We start from the raw sequence: 15,434 nt of genomic DNA, 5'->3' as shown, positions 1-15,434 counted from the left end.
TTCCCAGAACAAAATTGGGTTTAATGCTTTGTGAAAACTTTTTTTGTTTTGTGCTGTTTTTAGCCATTCAGCTGGATTGTACCAGGAGTTTTAATGGGAGGAGAGAAGAGGAAATCAGAAAAAGCCAGGTAACAAGCCTTGAACAGGCATTTCAAGTGTATTTTTTCTGGTACTGTGCACTGGATTTCTCCCTATACTATTGCATTTAACCTATCATGACTGTCCTGCCCCATTGTGCAGATACAGTAGTTAGTACCCAAGGGTATTGCTGCTCTGCCCTCCCTCTGGTGCCAGTCACAATACCAGGTGCAGTCTGGTACTGTATGTCTATAAATGCTGGTTGCATGGCTGGCATTAGAGAGGGCGCACAGAAGTCTCTTTCAGGAAATACTTTTTCTATATCGCCATCAAGTTAGGAGGACAAACAGAGACATTTATATTACTGTGTTCTTTTTTAGGTTACGAAAGGGGATAAACATCCTGATCTCCACTCCGGGGAGGCTCGTCGATCATATCAACTCAACTAAGAGCATTCATTTCACTCGTGTCCAATGGCTCATAGTGGATGAAGCTGACAGGTGATTGGTCACTGCTTTATCTCTATAAAAACAACTCTTTCCTTCTGGTAACATCCTTAACTGCTTCAGCCCCGGAAGATTTTACCCCCTTCCCGACCAGAGCACTTTTTGCGATTCGGCACTGCGTCGCTTTAACTGACAATTGCGCGGTCATGCGACGTTGCACCCAAACAAAATTGACGTCCTTTTTTTCCCACAAATAGAGCTTTCTTTTGGTGGTATTTGATCACCTCTGCGGTTTTTATTTTTTGCGCTATAAACAAAAAAAGAGCGGCAATTTTGAAAAAAACGTAATGTTATTTACTTTTTTCTATAATAAATATTCCCCGAAAATATATAAAAAAAACAATTTTTTTCCTCAGTTTAGGGCTGATCTGTATTCTTCTACATATTTTTGGTAAAAAAAAATCGCAATAAGCGTATATTGATTGGTTTGCGCAAAAGTTATAGCGTCTACAAAATAGGGGATAGTTTTATGGCATTTTTATTATTATTATTTTTTTTACTAGTAATGGCAGCGATCTGCAATTTTTATTGGGACTGCAACATTATGGCGGACACATCGGACAATTTTGACACATTTTTGGGACCATTGTCATTTATACAGCGAACAGTGATATAAAAATGCACTGATTAATGTAAAAATGTCACTGTCAATGAAGGGGTTAACACTAGGGGGCGATCAAGGGGTTAACTGTGTTCCCTGCTACATGTTCTAACTGAAGGGGGGGATGGGACTTGCTAGGGGAAGAGATAGATCGCTGTTCATAATTTGTATGAACACACGATCAGTCTCTTCTCACCTCAGAGAACCGGGATCTCTGAGTCTACACTCAAAGATCCCGGTTCTTGCCGTGTAACGAGCAATCGCAGGAGCCCAGCGGTCTCGCACTCTCATCGGCTCCGGGGGTGAGCAGCGGGCGTGCGAATCTCCGGTGGCGCACGCGCCCCTAGTGGCCACAGGGTGAAGTGACGTAAGGTAACGCCGTTTCGCCCAGCCGTGCCATTCTGCCGCAGTACAACTGCAGCGGCTGGTCGGCAAGTGGTTAAGAAGAAACGGGCGGTATATATGGTCTGCGAACCTCGATCGGTTGCTTACTACCATTTTTTGTTGAATCGTGTTTCTCCAGGAAGATGCTATGCATGCCATTTTAATGACCCTTAAACTTTTTGCAGAATCCTGGACCTGGGATTTCAGAAAGACGTCACCACCATTTTGAACGCCCTCAACTCTCAGAGCCAACAGCGACAGAACGTGTTGCTCTCCGCCACCCTGAGCCAAGGTTTGAGCCTGCTGAATTCATTTTTGGTCTCCCTAGTTTATAGGGGTAGTGTTCATGTTGTGATGGGTGATGTCTCTGTTTTGGCACCTATTTTTGGGAAAGTAATTTCTTTTGGGAGAGAGGAACCAGGACAGGGTGCTGAAATGGTTTGATTTGCTGATTATAAACTCTGTAGCAAAGTAAATGGCAGTTAAGATTATGGAGTTCAGACAATGAGGTACACAAGAGTAAAGCTACCCGTGGATGGATCGAAAATTCAGCCGGTCCCTGTATTTTATTCAATGTATGGGCACTGTGGTTGTACAGAAGTTGTTCTCCTGATCAACTTCTGTACTACCGCCCAGCTGATAATTTTCCTCTCGCTTGCAGCGTTGATCTGTGTATTGTGATGGTGGGGAAGTCTCCCTGCTGTGACACAGTGGGGAGGTTTCCCTCATCTTCCTCAAGTATGTGCATGGGGAGAATCAGGTCAATTCTTTTTAGTTCAACCCACTGGTTGAATGAAAAAAACTGATCCATCTTTGGCAAGCTTAAGGGTAAAATAACAGCCAAGAGCTCTTTATATAGCTGACCACAGATTTTAGAGAGGTTTGGAAGTGGAGACACAGTCCAACTTGCCCTTGGGGTAGCAAGTCTGCAGAGCACAGAAGAGTTACTGAAGAGTTAACTAACATGTCTGACCATAGGCGTGCGCAGGGGGTGTGCCTGGGCACACCCTAATCACTACAGGTGGTGCCGCTTCCCTTGTGTTGGCCAACACCCCCCACCCCGCAGTGCTGCTGGCTTCTTAAGGCCCCTTGCACACTGGGGCGGTTTGCAGGCGCTATTGCGCTAATAATAGCGCCTGCAAACCGCCCCGAAAGTGCCGCTCCTTGCATTCCAGTGTGAAAGCCCCGAGGGCTTGCACACTGGAGCGATGCGCTGGCAGGACGGTAAAAAAAGTCCTGTCAGCAGCATCTTCGGAGCGGTGAAGGAGCGGTGTGTATACCGCTCCTTTACCGCTCCTGCCCATTGAAATCAATGGGACGGCGCGGCTATACCGCCGGCAATGCGCCTCTGCAGAGGCGCTTTGCGGTGGTATTTAACCCCTTCTCGGCCGCTAGCGGGGGGTAAAACCGCCCCGCTAGCGGCCGCATACCGGCGGTAAAACGCCGCTAATAATAGCGGCGTTTTACCGCCGACGCCGCCCCCGCCCCAGTGTGCAAGGGCTCTAACTCTCAACTTATTTGGCTGCTGTAGGGGATGTTTCAGGATGGACAGTGGGGGAAAGGGCTAGTCAATAGGTCATTTACTGGTCCCTTTCTTTTCTAAATGAACACAGTAAACACACTTGCTCACTGTGTTCATTTATAACGGAAGCATAGTGAACAGTGTTTATTATGCTTCGGTTCATGAATGAACAGGAAACCGCTCAGCACAGAGCACTTCCCATTCATTCACTGTCCCGAGAAAGGCATGTGTTTTTGAGCTTTGGGTGAACACCCTAATGCAAAAGGATGTGCAAACCTATGTGTCTGACCTTTCTTTCCATCCAATGGCAAATATGCGGCTTTCCGCTTAAAGGGGTTGTAACGGGATGATGCATGCAGCTGCACACATCACCCAGTATAATTTTTTTAGAGTCGACTTTCTTAATAGATAAAAAATAAATAAATATAATTAAAAAAAAAAAAATATATATATATATATATATATATATATATATATATATATATATATATATATACTGTATATATAATTATATTATATTATTTTTATTTATTTTCTTTGGGTGAAGACTTAGCACAGTGGATGGAATAATTATAAGGGAAAAATAAATGTTAAAGGATTGAATGCGCATGTTTTTAAGTGGACTTTCTATAGATGTAAATAAATATATAGTATAAAGTATAAATAGAAAACATTCTATAATTTTTTTTTTTTCGCTATATGATGCTTTTTCACTATATGTGGATTGTTATGTATGGAATGTTTGCATTATATAGAAGATATTAATTATGTTGATCACATAGATAGATGTATCCCTATACACACACACACACACACACACACACACTGTATATGTGTATATATACAGTGTGTGTGTGTGTGTATATATATATATATATATATTCAGTGCACCAGACTGCCATTATTAATTGTGTTGATCATTATTGGGGTTTGATGTATTGATCATAATTTTGTTATTTATGGCATTTTGAAATATTTGCTGAGGGGTTCTTTTTTTCGTGTAGATTGAGTTAGGGAATATTTGAGTGCTGCACATTTTATTTTTTTTTTTAATGTGTGACTCACAATTGCTATTAGCAGCTCTTGGGTTGTACATTTTAGATTTGTTTTTCTGCACGCAGATTTTTTTTTTTCGTTTTCATTTGTTTTTTTGAACACTGAGAGCGAACCTATTACAGAATAAGCCATCTAGAAGTTATCTAATTTAAAAGCCACCTGAACTGGCTGATGCATTTGCATTGACATAAGAAAAACACAGTTGCTGTGCTTAGTAATCTGTATGCACAGCATGTATTTTAAATCAGCAAATATGGCTGCCTTTTTTTTTGCATAGCGCTGTGCTTTGGTTTATTAATTGTCTCTTGTAAGTCCATCAGTCATCTTTACTTCTAGTGAATAATTTACCATAACTTGTCTTCCCTACCTTCAGGTGTGGCCCGGCTGGCTGACATAAGCCTGCAAAACCCAGTGAATGTGACGGTCACAGAAGATTCACACACCGATGTTAAACAGGCAGCAAAACCCAAATCTACGGAGGTTGGTGATGACAGCGCCAGCTTTGCTTTGCCAGAGGAGCTCCACCAGCACATTGTAGTAGTTCCCAGCAAGTTAAAGCTGGTCACATTGTCTGCATTTATTCTGGGAAAATGGAAGGTAAGATACTATCGCCATGAACTGGTCACATGATATAAGTGGCGTTGTTACCATTATCTATACCTGGGCTAAAGGCTCATGAACATGGAAGTTTGCATTCTGGGCATTAAGTCTGCATGTAAACGCAGGTGCCGGCGTTTCCTGATGTATACTTGTGTACGGGGTATTCAATACAATACAGGCCTATGGGCAGATTTAGCTGGGGCTTCGGGGTGTATTTTATGCTGTGCGCCCATAGGCCTGTAGTTATGTTTGTGTGCACGAGCCCTAAAGATAAAAGAGGGGCACCTGCAATGTCATCAGACTCCAGTCTGATGATTTCATTATTTTTAATGCCAAATATTTTTAATTAGAGCCTCCCAGTAAGGGAGACCATTCAGTGCACACTGCTGTCTGTGCAGCTGACTGGTCTCATTACCACCCTCACCTCATAATGCTCTGTAAAGCAGGCCATAGATGAGTTGAAAACGAATGAAATTTGTATCAATTGTCAAATCGTTTGTTTTTTGCATCATTAGTGTGCCAGCTGTGGCAATAGAAAGTGCCTGATCCAACATGCTGTTTTCTTTTAGAAAATTGAAACTATTGACGGCACAATTGTATGAGCTATTTTCGTTTCTCGTCTATGGCCTGCTTAAAGTGGTTGTAAACCTTTGATTCAAAAAAACAAAAAATAAACATGTCATACTTACCTGCCCTGTGCAATAGTTTTGCACAGAGCAGCCTTGATCATCCTCTTCTAGGGTCCCCCACCAACGCTCTTGGCTCCTCCTCTTCATTGTGCACCCATGCGTGCTCGCTCCTGAGTCCTGCTGCTGCGTCCATTGACACAGACAGCGGGACTCGGGCCCGCCCCCCCGCTCCTGTTTTACAGCTTGTGATTGACAGCAGCAGGAGCCAATGGCTCTTGCTGCTATCAATCTGTCCAATGAGAAGAGAAACAACAGTTGGAGTCGCTCTGCTCATGCACATCCCTAGATCTGATCAGTTTTAGGTAGGAAAAGGGGGGGGGGTTCTGGGGGGAGCTGCAACACAGAAGGTTTTTTCATCTTAAAGGGATTGTAAAGGTACATTTTTTTTTTTTTTTTTAACTATCAAACATGTCTATACTTACCTGCTCTGTGCAATGAATTGCACAGAGCGTCCACGAACCTCCTCTATTCAGGTCCCCCGTTGGCGCTCCTGCCCCTCCCCTCTTTCCAGTGCCCCAATGGGAAGCTGCTTCCCATGGGGGCACTTGTGCATGCTTGTACCCGAGTCCCTCTGCTGCGTCCATTGACACCCACCCCGCTCCCTCATCACTGCCTTTGATTGACAGCACTGGGAGCCAGTGGCTCCCGGTGCACCAGCAAAGCCAGCGAGACCCAGAAGTGAGGGGAGAGACGATTTGCAGATGTGCATGGCGCTGGATCAAATGAAGGGCTCAGGTAAGGTAAAGGGATTGTAAAGTCAGAAGGTTTTTTTATCTTAATGCATTCTATGTATTAAGATAAAAAGCCTTCTGTGTGCAGCAGCCCCCCTAATACTTACCTGAGCCCCATCTCTATACAGCAATGTCCACAAGTGTGTCAGCTGTCTGAGATTCTCCCTCCTGATTGCCTGAGACTGCCATTGGCTGCCGCTGCAGTCAATCAAAGTCAGCTAGCCAATCAGGGGATAGAGTGGGCGGGGCTGGGTCTGAATGGACACAGGGAGCTGTGACTCGGCAGTGGGGACACTCAATAGGAGGGAGGGGCCAGGAGCACAGAAAGGAACCCGAGAAGAGGAGGATCCGGGCTGCTCTGTGCAAATCCACTGCAATAGAGCAGGTAAGTAGAACATGTTTGTTATTTTTATAGGGAAAAAAAACGAGACATTACAATCACTTTAAGGGGGGGCTGAGGGGGCGATGCTGACACCTAAACAGCTTTAGCAGCGCTTTACAATCGTTTTAGCTGCACTTTTTTTTGGTCGAAGCGCCTGTGTTGCAGCCCTGCCGAAGTGCTTTGCAGGTGCTTCAGCGGCGCTGCCCATTCACTTTTTTTCCCGTCCTGCAAGCGCACCGCCCCATTGTGAAAGCACCCAGGCTTTCACACTGGGGAGTCATGAGAGGCGCTTTACAGGCGCTATTATTTGTAGTGCTAAAATGCCTGAAAAGCGCCACAGTGTGAAATGGGTCTAAGCACTACAGGACTCTTTCATACAGTCTTTTCCCAGCAAATGGATAGTGTTCAAACCACCAGGATGTGATGTGAGTGCTGCAGGAACTACCCTCCTGAAGAGAGGAGGATTGCCATCCCGCGTGTCACTGAGTCAGTTTAAAGAGTAAATGATTGCATTGAACGCTCTTCTGAGCAGGGCCCTCTTAACCCTCTTGTATTGTAACTGTACTGTCTCTCTTTATGTTGTAAAGCGCTGCACAAACTGTTGGTGCTATGTAATAATAAATGTACATACAAAAATAAAAAGAGGTACATTTCCCAGAAGCCACTGGAGTGGGAAATATAGAGTGTTTTTTATTATAGCTTTAAATGAGTAGTTGATGACAACTGTAGCCAGTTAACCTCTTAAACCACTTCCCGAGTTATGAGAGAACAGCTAAAAGGCAAATCAGTACCTGCCACCTTCAGAAACTATGTATGTAGAAACCCCTCCCCTACCTGGTTCCTTATTGACAATTGAGCTCATGCAGGAGCAGAGGAGGAAAAAGGTTTCTTTGCAGTATGGTGGAAAGTGGAGCCCCAGCCAAACCATTAAAGTGTTGCTAAACCTAGGACCCTGCATTCACTATATCTGGTCTTACACAGAACACAGAAATGCAATAGTTTTATTAAATATAAACTACTAAATACCTTTTCTCATCAGCAGTATACTTTCAGTGTCCAGTTGAGCACTGGTTAAAGCTTGTAGGAGGAGTTATTCTGCTCTGACTGTCCTATGAGGCTGCAGGACCCCTGACTTTGTGTGCTGAATGCACCCTCCCCAAAAAAAAAAAAAAAAACACTCTCTAGCAATACACACCAAACTGAGCATGTGCAGAGTGCCTCCAAGGCTCTGTTGTATCAGCAGATGGATTGGGGACAGTGAAAGAAGGGGGGATCAGAGAAAACAGGATCAAACAGCCTTTTTTACACAATGCGGAGATTTAACCCCTTAGGTTCCACAGTGAGTATAACAAGCATGCTTTACTGCATATACAGACTGATTTTACTGTTGTGGGTTTAGTAACACTTTAAAGATTTGATGCAGATGGGTTATACCAAACAGTTCTAAAGCATTTATGCATTCTCTATGTTCGTCAAAGGGTGTTAATGTATTAATAAGCTTGTTTTTTTTTTTTTGTATAATTTGTAAATCTATATGATTTGTGTACAAGAGGGCAGCCATTGTTGCTCATTCCCTATGTAGGCTCTGCTCCTATTGTGTCTTGCCAATTCTTTTCTTTCTCTGTAAGTCTGAAAAGATCAATGTGGATGGACACAACAAACACAATAATGATTGGTAACTAAAGACCGTGTGATCTAGGCTGCCTAGGCGGGAAGCTATTTTTTTTTTAAGTCAGGCAGGTACTTTTTTGCTCTGAAATTCATATTTTGGTTTTATCATGGGGACATGCAACCTATTCATTGATATGACATGTAAGTTTCGATGATAGTTATGTCTGTTAATGATTTTTTTAAATTATTATTTGATTACAATCTGCCTCTGATTTTATGCATTGTTGGCGGCAGCTCATGGTATTTTTCTTGTTTTTCTGCAGTGTAATAAGAAACCTAAGATGATCATATTCTTCCCAAGCTGCGATCTTGTGGGGTTCTACCATAAATTGCTTAGCAGTGTACTACCTATAGGGGGCAGCAAACCTGATTCCAGGATCTTCCTTCAGCTTCATGGGAACATGGAACAAGGGGTGAGTCCACATCATTTTTTTTTTCTCTCCGTGTTATTAGATACAGACACTTTGTTGGTTTTAAATAAAGTTGATTATTACTTATTACAGGTATTTAAATAGCGCAGACAATTTACACAGCGCTTTACATATATGTTGTACATTCACATCAATCTCTGCCCTTCGTTTACAATCTAAGATCCCAAATTCACATTCATACATACACATACTAAAGGCCTATTTAAACAGGCACCAGTTAACCTACCAGCATGTGTTTGGCATGTGGGGGGAAATTAGAGTACCCAGAGGAAACCAATGGAAGCCCAAAGAGAACATGCAAACTCCAAGCAGGCAGTGTCATGGTTGGGATTCAAACCATTGATCTTTGTTCTACAGGTGCTAAACACTAAGGAAAATACATTATCCACTTCAGCCCCGGAAGGATTTACCCCCTTCCTGACCAGAGCACTTTTCGTGATACGGCACTGCGTCGCTTTGACTGACAATTGCGCGGTCGTGCGGCGTTGCACCCAAACAAAATTGACGTCCTTCTTTTCCCACAAATAGAGCTTTCTTTTGGTGGTATTTGATCACCTCTGCGTTTTTTTTTTTTTTAAAAAAAGCAATATTTTTTTACTTTTTGCTATAATAAATATCCCCAAAAAATATATAAAAAAACAAATTTCTTTCTCAGTTTAGGCCGATATGTTTTTTTTATTAGTAATGACGGCGATCTGCGATTTTCATCGTGACTGCGACATTATGGTGGACACATTGAACACTTGACACTATTTTGGGACCATTGTCATTTATACAGCGATCAGTGCTATAAAAATGCACTGATTACCGTGTAAATGACATTGGCAGGGAAGGGGTTAAACACTAGGGGGTGATCAAGGGGTTAAGTGTGTCCTAGGGAGTGATTCTAACTGTGGGGGGGGATGGGCTACTACTCACATGACAGCGATCACTGCTCCCGGTGACAGGGAGCAGTAGATCTCTGTCATGTCACAAGGCAGAACAAGGAATGCCTTGTTTACATAGGCATATCCCCGTTCCGCTGCTCCGTGACATGATCACGGCCGCCCGGCGGGCATCGAGTGCGCGGGACCCACGGGCATGGTCACAGTGTATGCGGCGCCCACAGTGCCAAGATTTAAATGGGATGTACCTGTACGCCCATTTGCCGAGCCAAGCCATTGTGCCGACGTACATCGTCATGCGCTGGTCGGCATGTAGTTAAAAACTGCTTATCTTTTAAAAAGTATTGTCAGTCCCATATATCATCACTGGACCCACCCCCTACATATGGATGTAATGGTTTTTACAAGCAGCCAGTCTTCAGGGATGTCAGTCACTTCTCTACTTTAAAGTAGAACTATAGGCAAAACTTTTTTTTTCGTTTTGGATAAACCCCTGTCAGGTTTTTTTTTTTTCCACCATCTGTGTCCTATTGCAGAGATTTGCCTTCACTTCCTGTTTCATAGCCAAACAGGAAGTTAGTGGAAGTCCCTGTAAATCAAGGGAATTCCTTGGGGACCACCCCCCAGGTCACCAGAACTAGTGTCTCAATTGGAAGATTTCCCCTCTGTTACTTTTCTGGGGACAACCCAAAATTTGGGTAATTTCTTTTACTTTCACTTTTAATGATAATGGTAAACAGGACCAATAGAGAGGATGAATCTCCTTAACGGGGACACAGACAGCACTAAAAACTGACAGGTGTTCTAATCCCTCTTCACTCTATCCAAAACTAAAAAAAGTTTTGCCTTTAGTTGTACTTTAAAAACTCCATTAATTGCTTCATGTCTACAGATCGGAGGTTCAAGAATTCTGTTATTTGTATTGTTCTGCATGGTACAGCTTTGTTCAATATAAAGAAAGAAAGTAATCTCAAATGCCGCACACCATTAGAACCTGATGGTCACTAGCCTCAACCTGCCTCCATCCAGTCCAAGCCCCCGACGTGTTTCACCCTTCCCACGGGACTTAGTCATGGAGGTGTGTGGGGGCGAAACGCGTCAGGGCGTGGCATGGATGAAGCCGGCTGAGACTGCTTTCATTACAGTATCTATTGGGTTCAGATGGTGTGCGGCATAGGTTACTTTCTTTCTCTATATTGTATACAGGGAACCAGGACGGGCTCCTCCACAGCTTGCACTCCCAAAAGTCTCCAGACTTGGGAGATACTGGAACCTGAAGCGGCACCCCTAACTTTCTGAGTGTGGGTTCATAGCTTCATTCACAAATACCTGCTAATAGAGACACAGACAACAATAAAATCCTGACATAGGTTCTATCCCTTCTGCCCTCCACCCAAAAGTGAAAAAAAACATGTTTCAGCAGAATTCCATTTAGCCATGTCATTTGCATTATATGTCAATGTTAAAGCTCCTATGTATGTAAAGTTAGAGTCCCTGTTACTCAAGAAAATAGTTTTAGGACAGCACATACCTGTAAAGAAGAAAATGAATACATACCTCTTCTGCTGCTCATGTAATGCCACTTCTTGCGCCCCCCCCCCCCAGTTCCTCCCCACTGCCAAGTGTCTAACATAGCAAGTCGGTTGCTATGGGGGCATTCATACGGGCTTGGTCCCCGCTCCCTGGCTGGAATCGACAGAGAGCCAATCACTTCTGCTGCTGTGTCTGAGCCAATGAGACACAGCTCTTGAGATCAGGTTTTCTCTGATTGGCTGAGTCATAGAGGTGGACTGATGATGTCACAACCTAAAACTAAGCAAATCAGAGGAAGCTTTGTTTTCATTGATACATTGCTTTCTCTGAATGGCTGCCTCACATGTTAGGGAGAGACATAGTTTGTTTGTTTGGGATATACTGTAAAGTATATCAAAAGATGAAGTTCAGTTTTAACATTGAACTCTAGGCACAAATCATTTTATGCAAATATATTTCTCAGTAACCTCTTAAATCCTTTTTTTTTACATTAAAGGGGTGGTAAAGATCCGTGTTTTTTCACCTTAATGCATCGTATGCATTAAGGTAAAAAAACACCTGGCAATGACGGGCCCCTCAGCCCCTCCGTTTTACTTACCTAAGCCCATTTACCAGTCTTGGCGTTGATTGGATAGATTGATAGCAGCGCAGCCATTGGCTCCCGCTGCTGTCAATCAAATCCAATGATGCGGCCGCCCAGGGGGCAGGACCGAGACATACACTCTGTGTCTATGGACGCAGAGTGTATGAGACGGGAGCGCGCCCGCAAGGTAACCCCCTCGGGAGAGAGCTTCCCAAGGGGGTTAGCTATTGCTGGGAGGAGCCGAGAGAGCCGCTGTGGGACCCCAGAACAGGAGGATCAGGGCCACTCTGTGCAAAACGAGCTGCACAGTGGAGGTAAGTATGATATGTTTGTTATTTTTAAAAAATAAAAAATTAACCTTTACAACCCCTTTAACCACTTCAGCCCTGGAAGATTTTACCCCCTTCCTGACAGACCACTTTTTGCGTTACGGCACTGCTTCGCTTTAACTGACAATTGCGCGGTCGTGCGAAATTGTACCCAAACAAAATTGAAGTCCTTTTTTTTCCCACAAATAGAGCTTTCTTTTGGTGGTATTTGATCACCTCTGCGGTTTTTATTTTTTGCGCTATAAACAAAAAAAGCGTCAATTTTGGAAAAAAAAAGCAATATTTTTTACTTTTTGCTATAATAAATATCCCCCAAAACACATTTTTTTTCTCAGTTTAGGCCGATATGTTTTCTTCTACATATTTTTGGTAAAAAAATTATTGCAATAAGCGTATATTGATTGGTTTCCGCAAAAGTTATAGCGTCTACAAAACGGTATAGTTTTATGGCATTTTTATTATTCATTTTTTAGTAATGGCGGCAATATGCGATTTTTATCGTGACTGCGACATTATGGCGAACACATCGGACACTTTTGACACTATTTGACACTATTTTGGGACCATTGTCCCAATCCCGATCAGTGCTATAAAAATGCACTGATTACTGTGTAAATGACACTGGCAGGGAGGGGGTTAACCACTAGGGGCCGATGAAGGGGTTAAGTGTGTCCTAAGGAGTGATTCTAACTGTTGGGGGGATGGGCTACTACTGACATGACAGCGATCACTGCTCCCGATCATAGGGAGTAGTAGATCTCTGTCATGACACAAGGCAGAACGGGGAAATGTCTTGTTTACATAGGCATCTCCCCGTTCTACCTCTCCACACTGCAATCGAGGGCCACCGGAGAACATTGAGTCCCTGGGATCCGCGGACACGCTCCTGCGGCCTGTGCACGCCCGAAAGGCTGCAAATTTAAAGGGACATATCTGTACGCCCATTTGCCTGCCTGTGCCATTCTGCCGACGTACATCTGTGTGTGGCAGTCGGCAAGCGGTTAAATGCCTTTTCAAACCCAGATATTACCTTCTTAACGTAGCAGTGATGTCATCACTGGGCTGTACCTAGCCTGTGCATTCAGCAGGGCTGTGGGAGGGGCCCAACAGGCTCCACCCACTACAAGACCAGTCACCCTGCACAAGCAGAGAAAGCAGCAGTGACCGGTCTTTATTACAGGAAGCTCCTGCACAGAGGTAAAGTCTCACACTGGATTACAGCACAGATCTGGAAGAAATACACAAAGCACACCAGGATTCAACTAGGAAAACACACGTGTCCAGCCTATGCACACTAAAGTATTTACATATTATGAACAAGCAGTAAAAATACATTAAACCAGTCCTTATCCATCTCTGTATCTATAAGTATTGTGAAGAAATTTGTTTGAAATTTCCAACACAGACACTGTTTTTTAGAGGGAGAAACCTTAGTACAACAAGCCTGCCCATTGGTGGATCTGCCCAAACTTTTACTCCCCCAAGAATGACTTTTGTATCCCTTGCCCTCACGCCTGGATTCTGTGAGTGCACAGATGTCCTGAGTAAGCTGTGCGACATATCTGTGCACAGACAGCTGTTATGGAAGTCCTAGTTATTTGCCGTGTTTGCACATACATGGGAAACCTTCTGTGCATGTACAGATGTGCCGACAGGCTCTACCAGGGCCTGAATGGCCTAAATGGCAGTGCCGGAGAGGGAGGTGGAGCCACTATAGAGGGGACTGAAGTTCCTCTTAATAGAGAGTGGAGTGGGAACAAACACAGAGGTTTCAGGGCTCCAGAGGGTAAAAAAACACAGGCAGACCTTTTTAGGCCCTTTGGCATTTTTTGGTGCTGCCTTCGGTGCCCCTGCAGACGCTAATCTGTGTTTTTGTATTGCCTTGTTATAGTAGTAATTTCTAGCAGTGTTATGTAATCCGTCTTCAGTCTATGATGGCTCCTGAAGCATGCCCCCAGTCTCCAACATCTCCTACAGCATGTTCACGGCCTCTAAAAGTCTCCTGCAGCATGTCTGAACTCTCTGACCATCTCTTGTACTATGTCTGCAGTCTCTGACCATCTCTTGTATCATGTCCACCATCTCTGACCATTTCATGTGTCATGTCTGCAGTCTCTGATCATCTCTTATATCATGTCTGCAGTCTCTGATCATCTCTTAATTCATGTCTGCAGTTTCTGACCATCTCTTGTATCATGTCTGCAGTCTTTGACCATCTCCTGTATCATGTCTACAGTCTCTGACCATCTCTTGTATCATGTCTGCAGTCTCTGACCATCTCTTTTATCATGTCTGCAGTCTCTGACCATCTCTTGTATCATGTCCACCATCTCTGACCATTTCATGTGTCATGTCTGCAGTCTCTGATCATCTCTTATATCATGTCTGCAGTCTCTGATCATCCCTTATATCATGCCTGCAGTCTCTGATCATCTCTTAATTCATGTCTGCAGTTTCTGACCATCTCTTGTATCATGTCTGCAGTCTTTGACCATCTCTTGTATCATGTCTGCAGTCTTTGACCATCTCTTGTATCATGTCAGCAGTCTCTGACCATCTCTTTTATCATGTCTGCAGTCTCTGACCATCTCTTGTATCAAGTCTGCTAGAGCTGCACGATTATGGCTAAAATGATTATCACAATTTTTTTGCTTGGAATAAAGATCACTGTTCTCTCACAATTCTCACAGCGTAACATCATCTTTCACATTATACAAAAAAAATTGGGCTAACTTTACTGTTTTTTTTTTTAATTCTGTATTAAATCTGTATTAATGTATTTTTCCCCAAAGAATTGCGTTTGAAAGACCGCTGCGAGTGTAGAGCGTAGCTTAAAATATTACAACAACCACCATTTTATTCTCTAGGGTCTCTGCTAAATATATATATATATAATGTGTGGGGCGGTTTAACTAATTTTCTGGCAGAAAATACTGATTTTAACTTGTAAGCAACAAGTGTCAGAAAAAAGTTTAGTCTTTAAGTGGTTAACAACTTACCTCATTTACAGACCGAATTTCTTCCCTTTGATCTAAGATGCCTTTCACACCCAGCCGCTCGTTTTAACAACGCTTTTCCGCTGTTTAATCAGACGCTTTTCGGCTGATAGCCGGGTGCTTTTAACCCCAAAGAAGGTTGTTAAAAATGCCCGTGTTGCGGTGCTACCAAAGCGCTTTTCAGGTGCTTTGAAAGCGCTGCTTATTTATTTCAATGGGCAGGGCGTTTTGGGAGTGCTGTATACACTGCTCCCAAACCGCCCCAAAGATGCTGCTTTTTTGCAGGACTTTTCCTAACGTCCCGCAAGCGCACCGCCTCTGTGTGAAAAGTCACACTGAAATAAATGGGAGGCTGTTTGCAGGTACTATTTCTAGCACTAAAACGCCTGAAAACCGCCTCAGTGTGAAAGGGGTCTTAACAAAATGTTACATTGTATCTCTTTGTCTTCGCCTGAGGC

At 43.4% G+C, this 15,434-nt stretch overlaps 1 protein-coding gene across 2 annotated transcripts in view; it reads left to right on the top strand.

Moving 5' to 3' along the window:
• The window catches only part of DDX31 (DEAD-box helicase 31), a 149,346-nt gene that overhangs the window by 22,555 nt on the left and 111,357 nt on the right, over window positions 1-15,434 (top strand). For both annotated transcript variants that reach the window (XM_073600533.1, XM_073600532.1), the window contains exons 9-13: window positions 64-128; window positions 459-578; window positions 1,755-1,861; window positions 4,521-4,744; window positions 8,484-8,633. In XM_073600533.1, the coding sequence (XP_073456634.1) occupies window positions 64-128; window positions 459-578; window positions 1,755-1,861; window positions 4,521-4,744; window positions 8,484-8,633 (666 nt within the window). The remainder of the gene's footprint in view (window positions 1-63; window positions 129-458; window positions 579-1,754; window positions 1,862-4,520; window positions 4,745-8,483; window positions 8,634-15,434) is intronic.

This window comes from Aquarana catesbeiana, linkage group LG09 (assembly GCF_042186555.1).
Source record: "Aquarana catesbeiana isolate 2022-GZ linkage group LG09, ASM4218655v1, whole genome shotgun sequence".
Taxonomy (NCBI): Eukaryota; Metazoa; Chordata; class Amphibia; order Anura; family Ranidae; genus Aquarana; species Aquarana catesbeiana.
The sequence above is the reverse complement of the archived record's forward strand: the minus strand, read 5'-3'. Positions and strand labels throughout refer to the sequence as shown.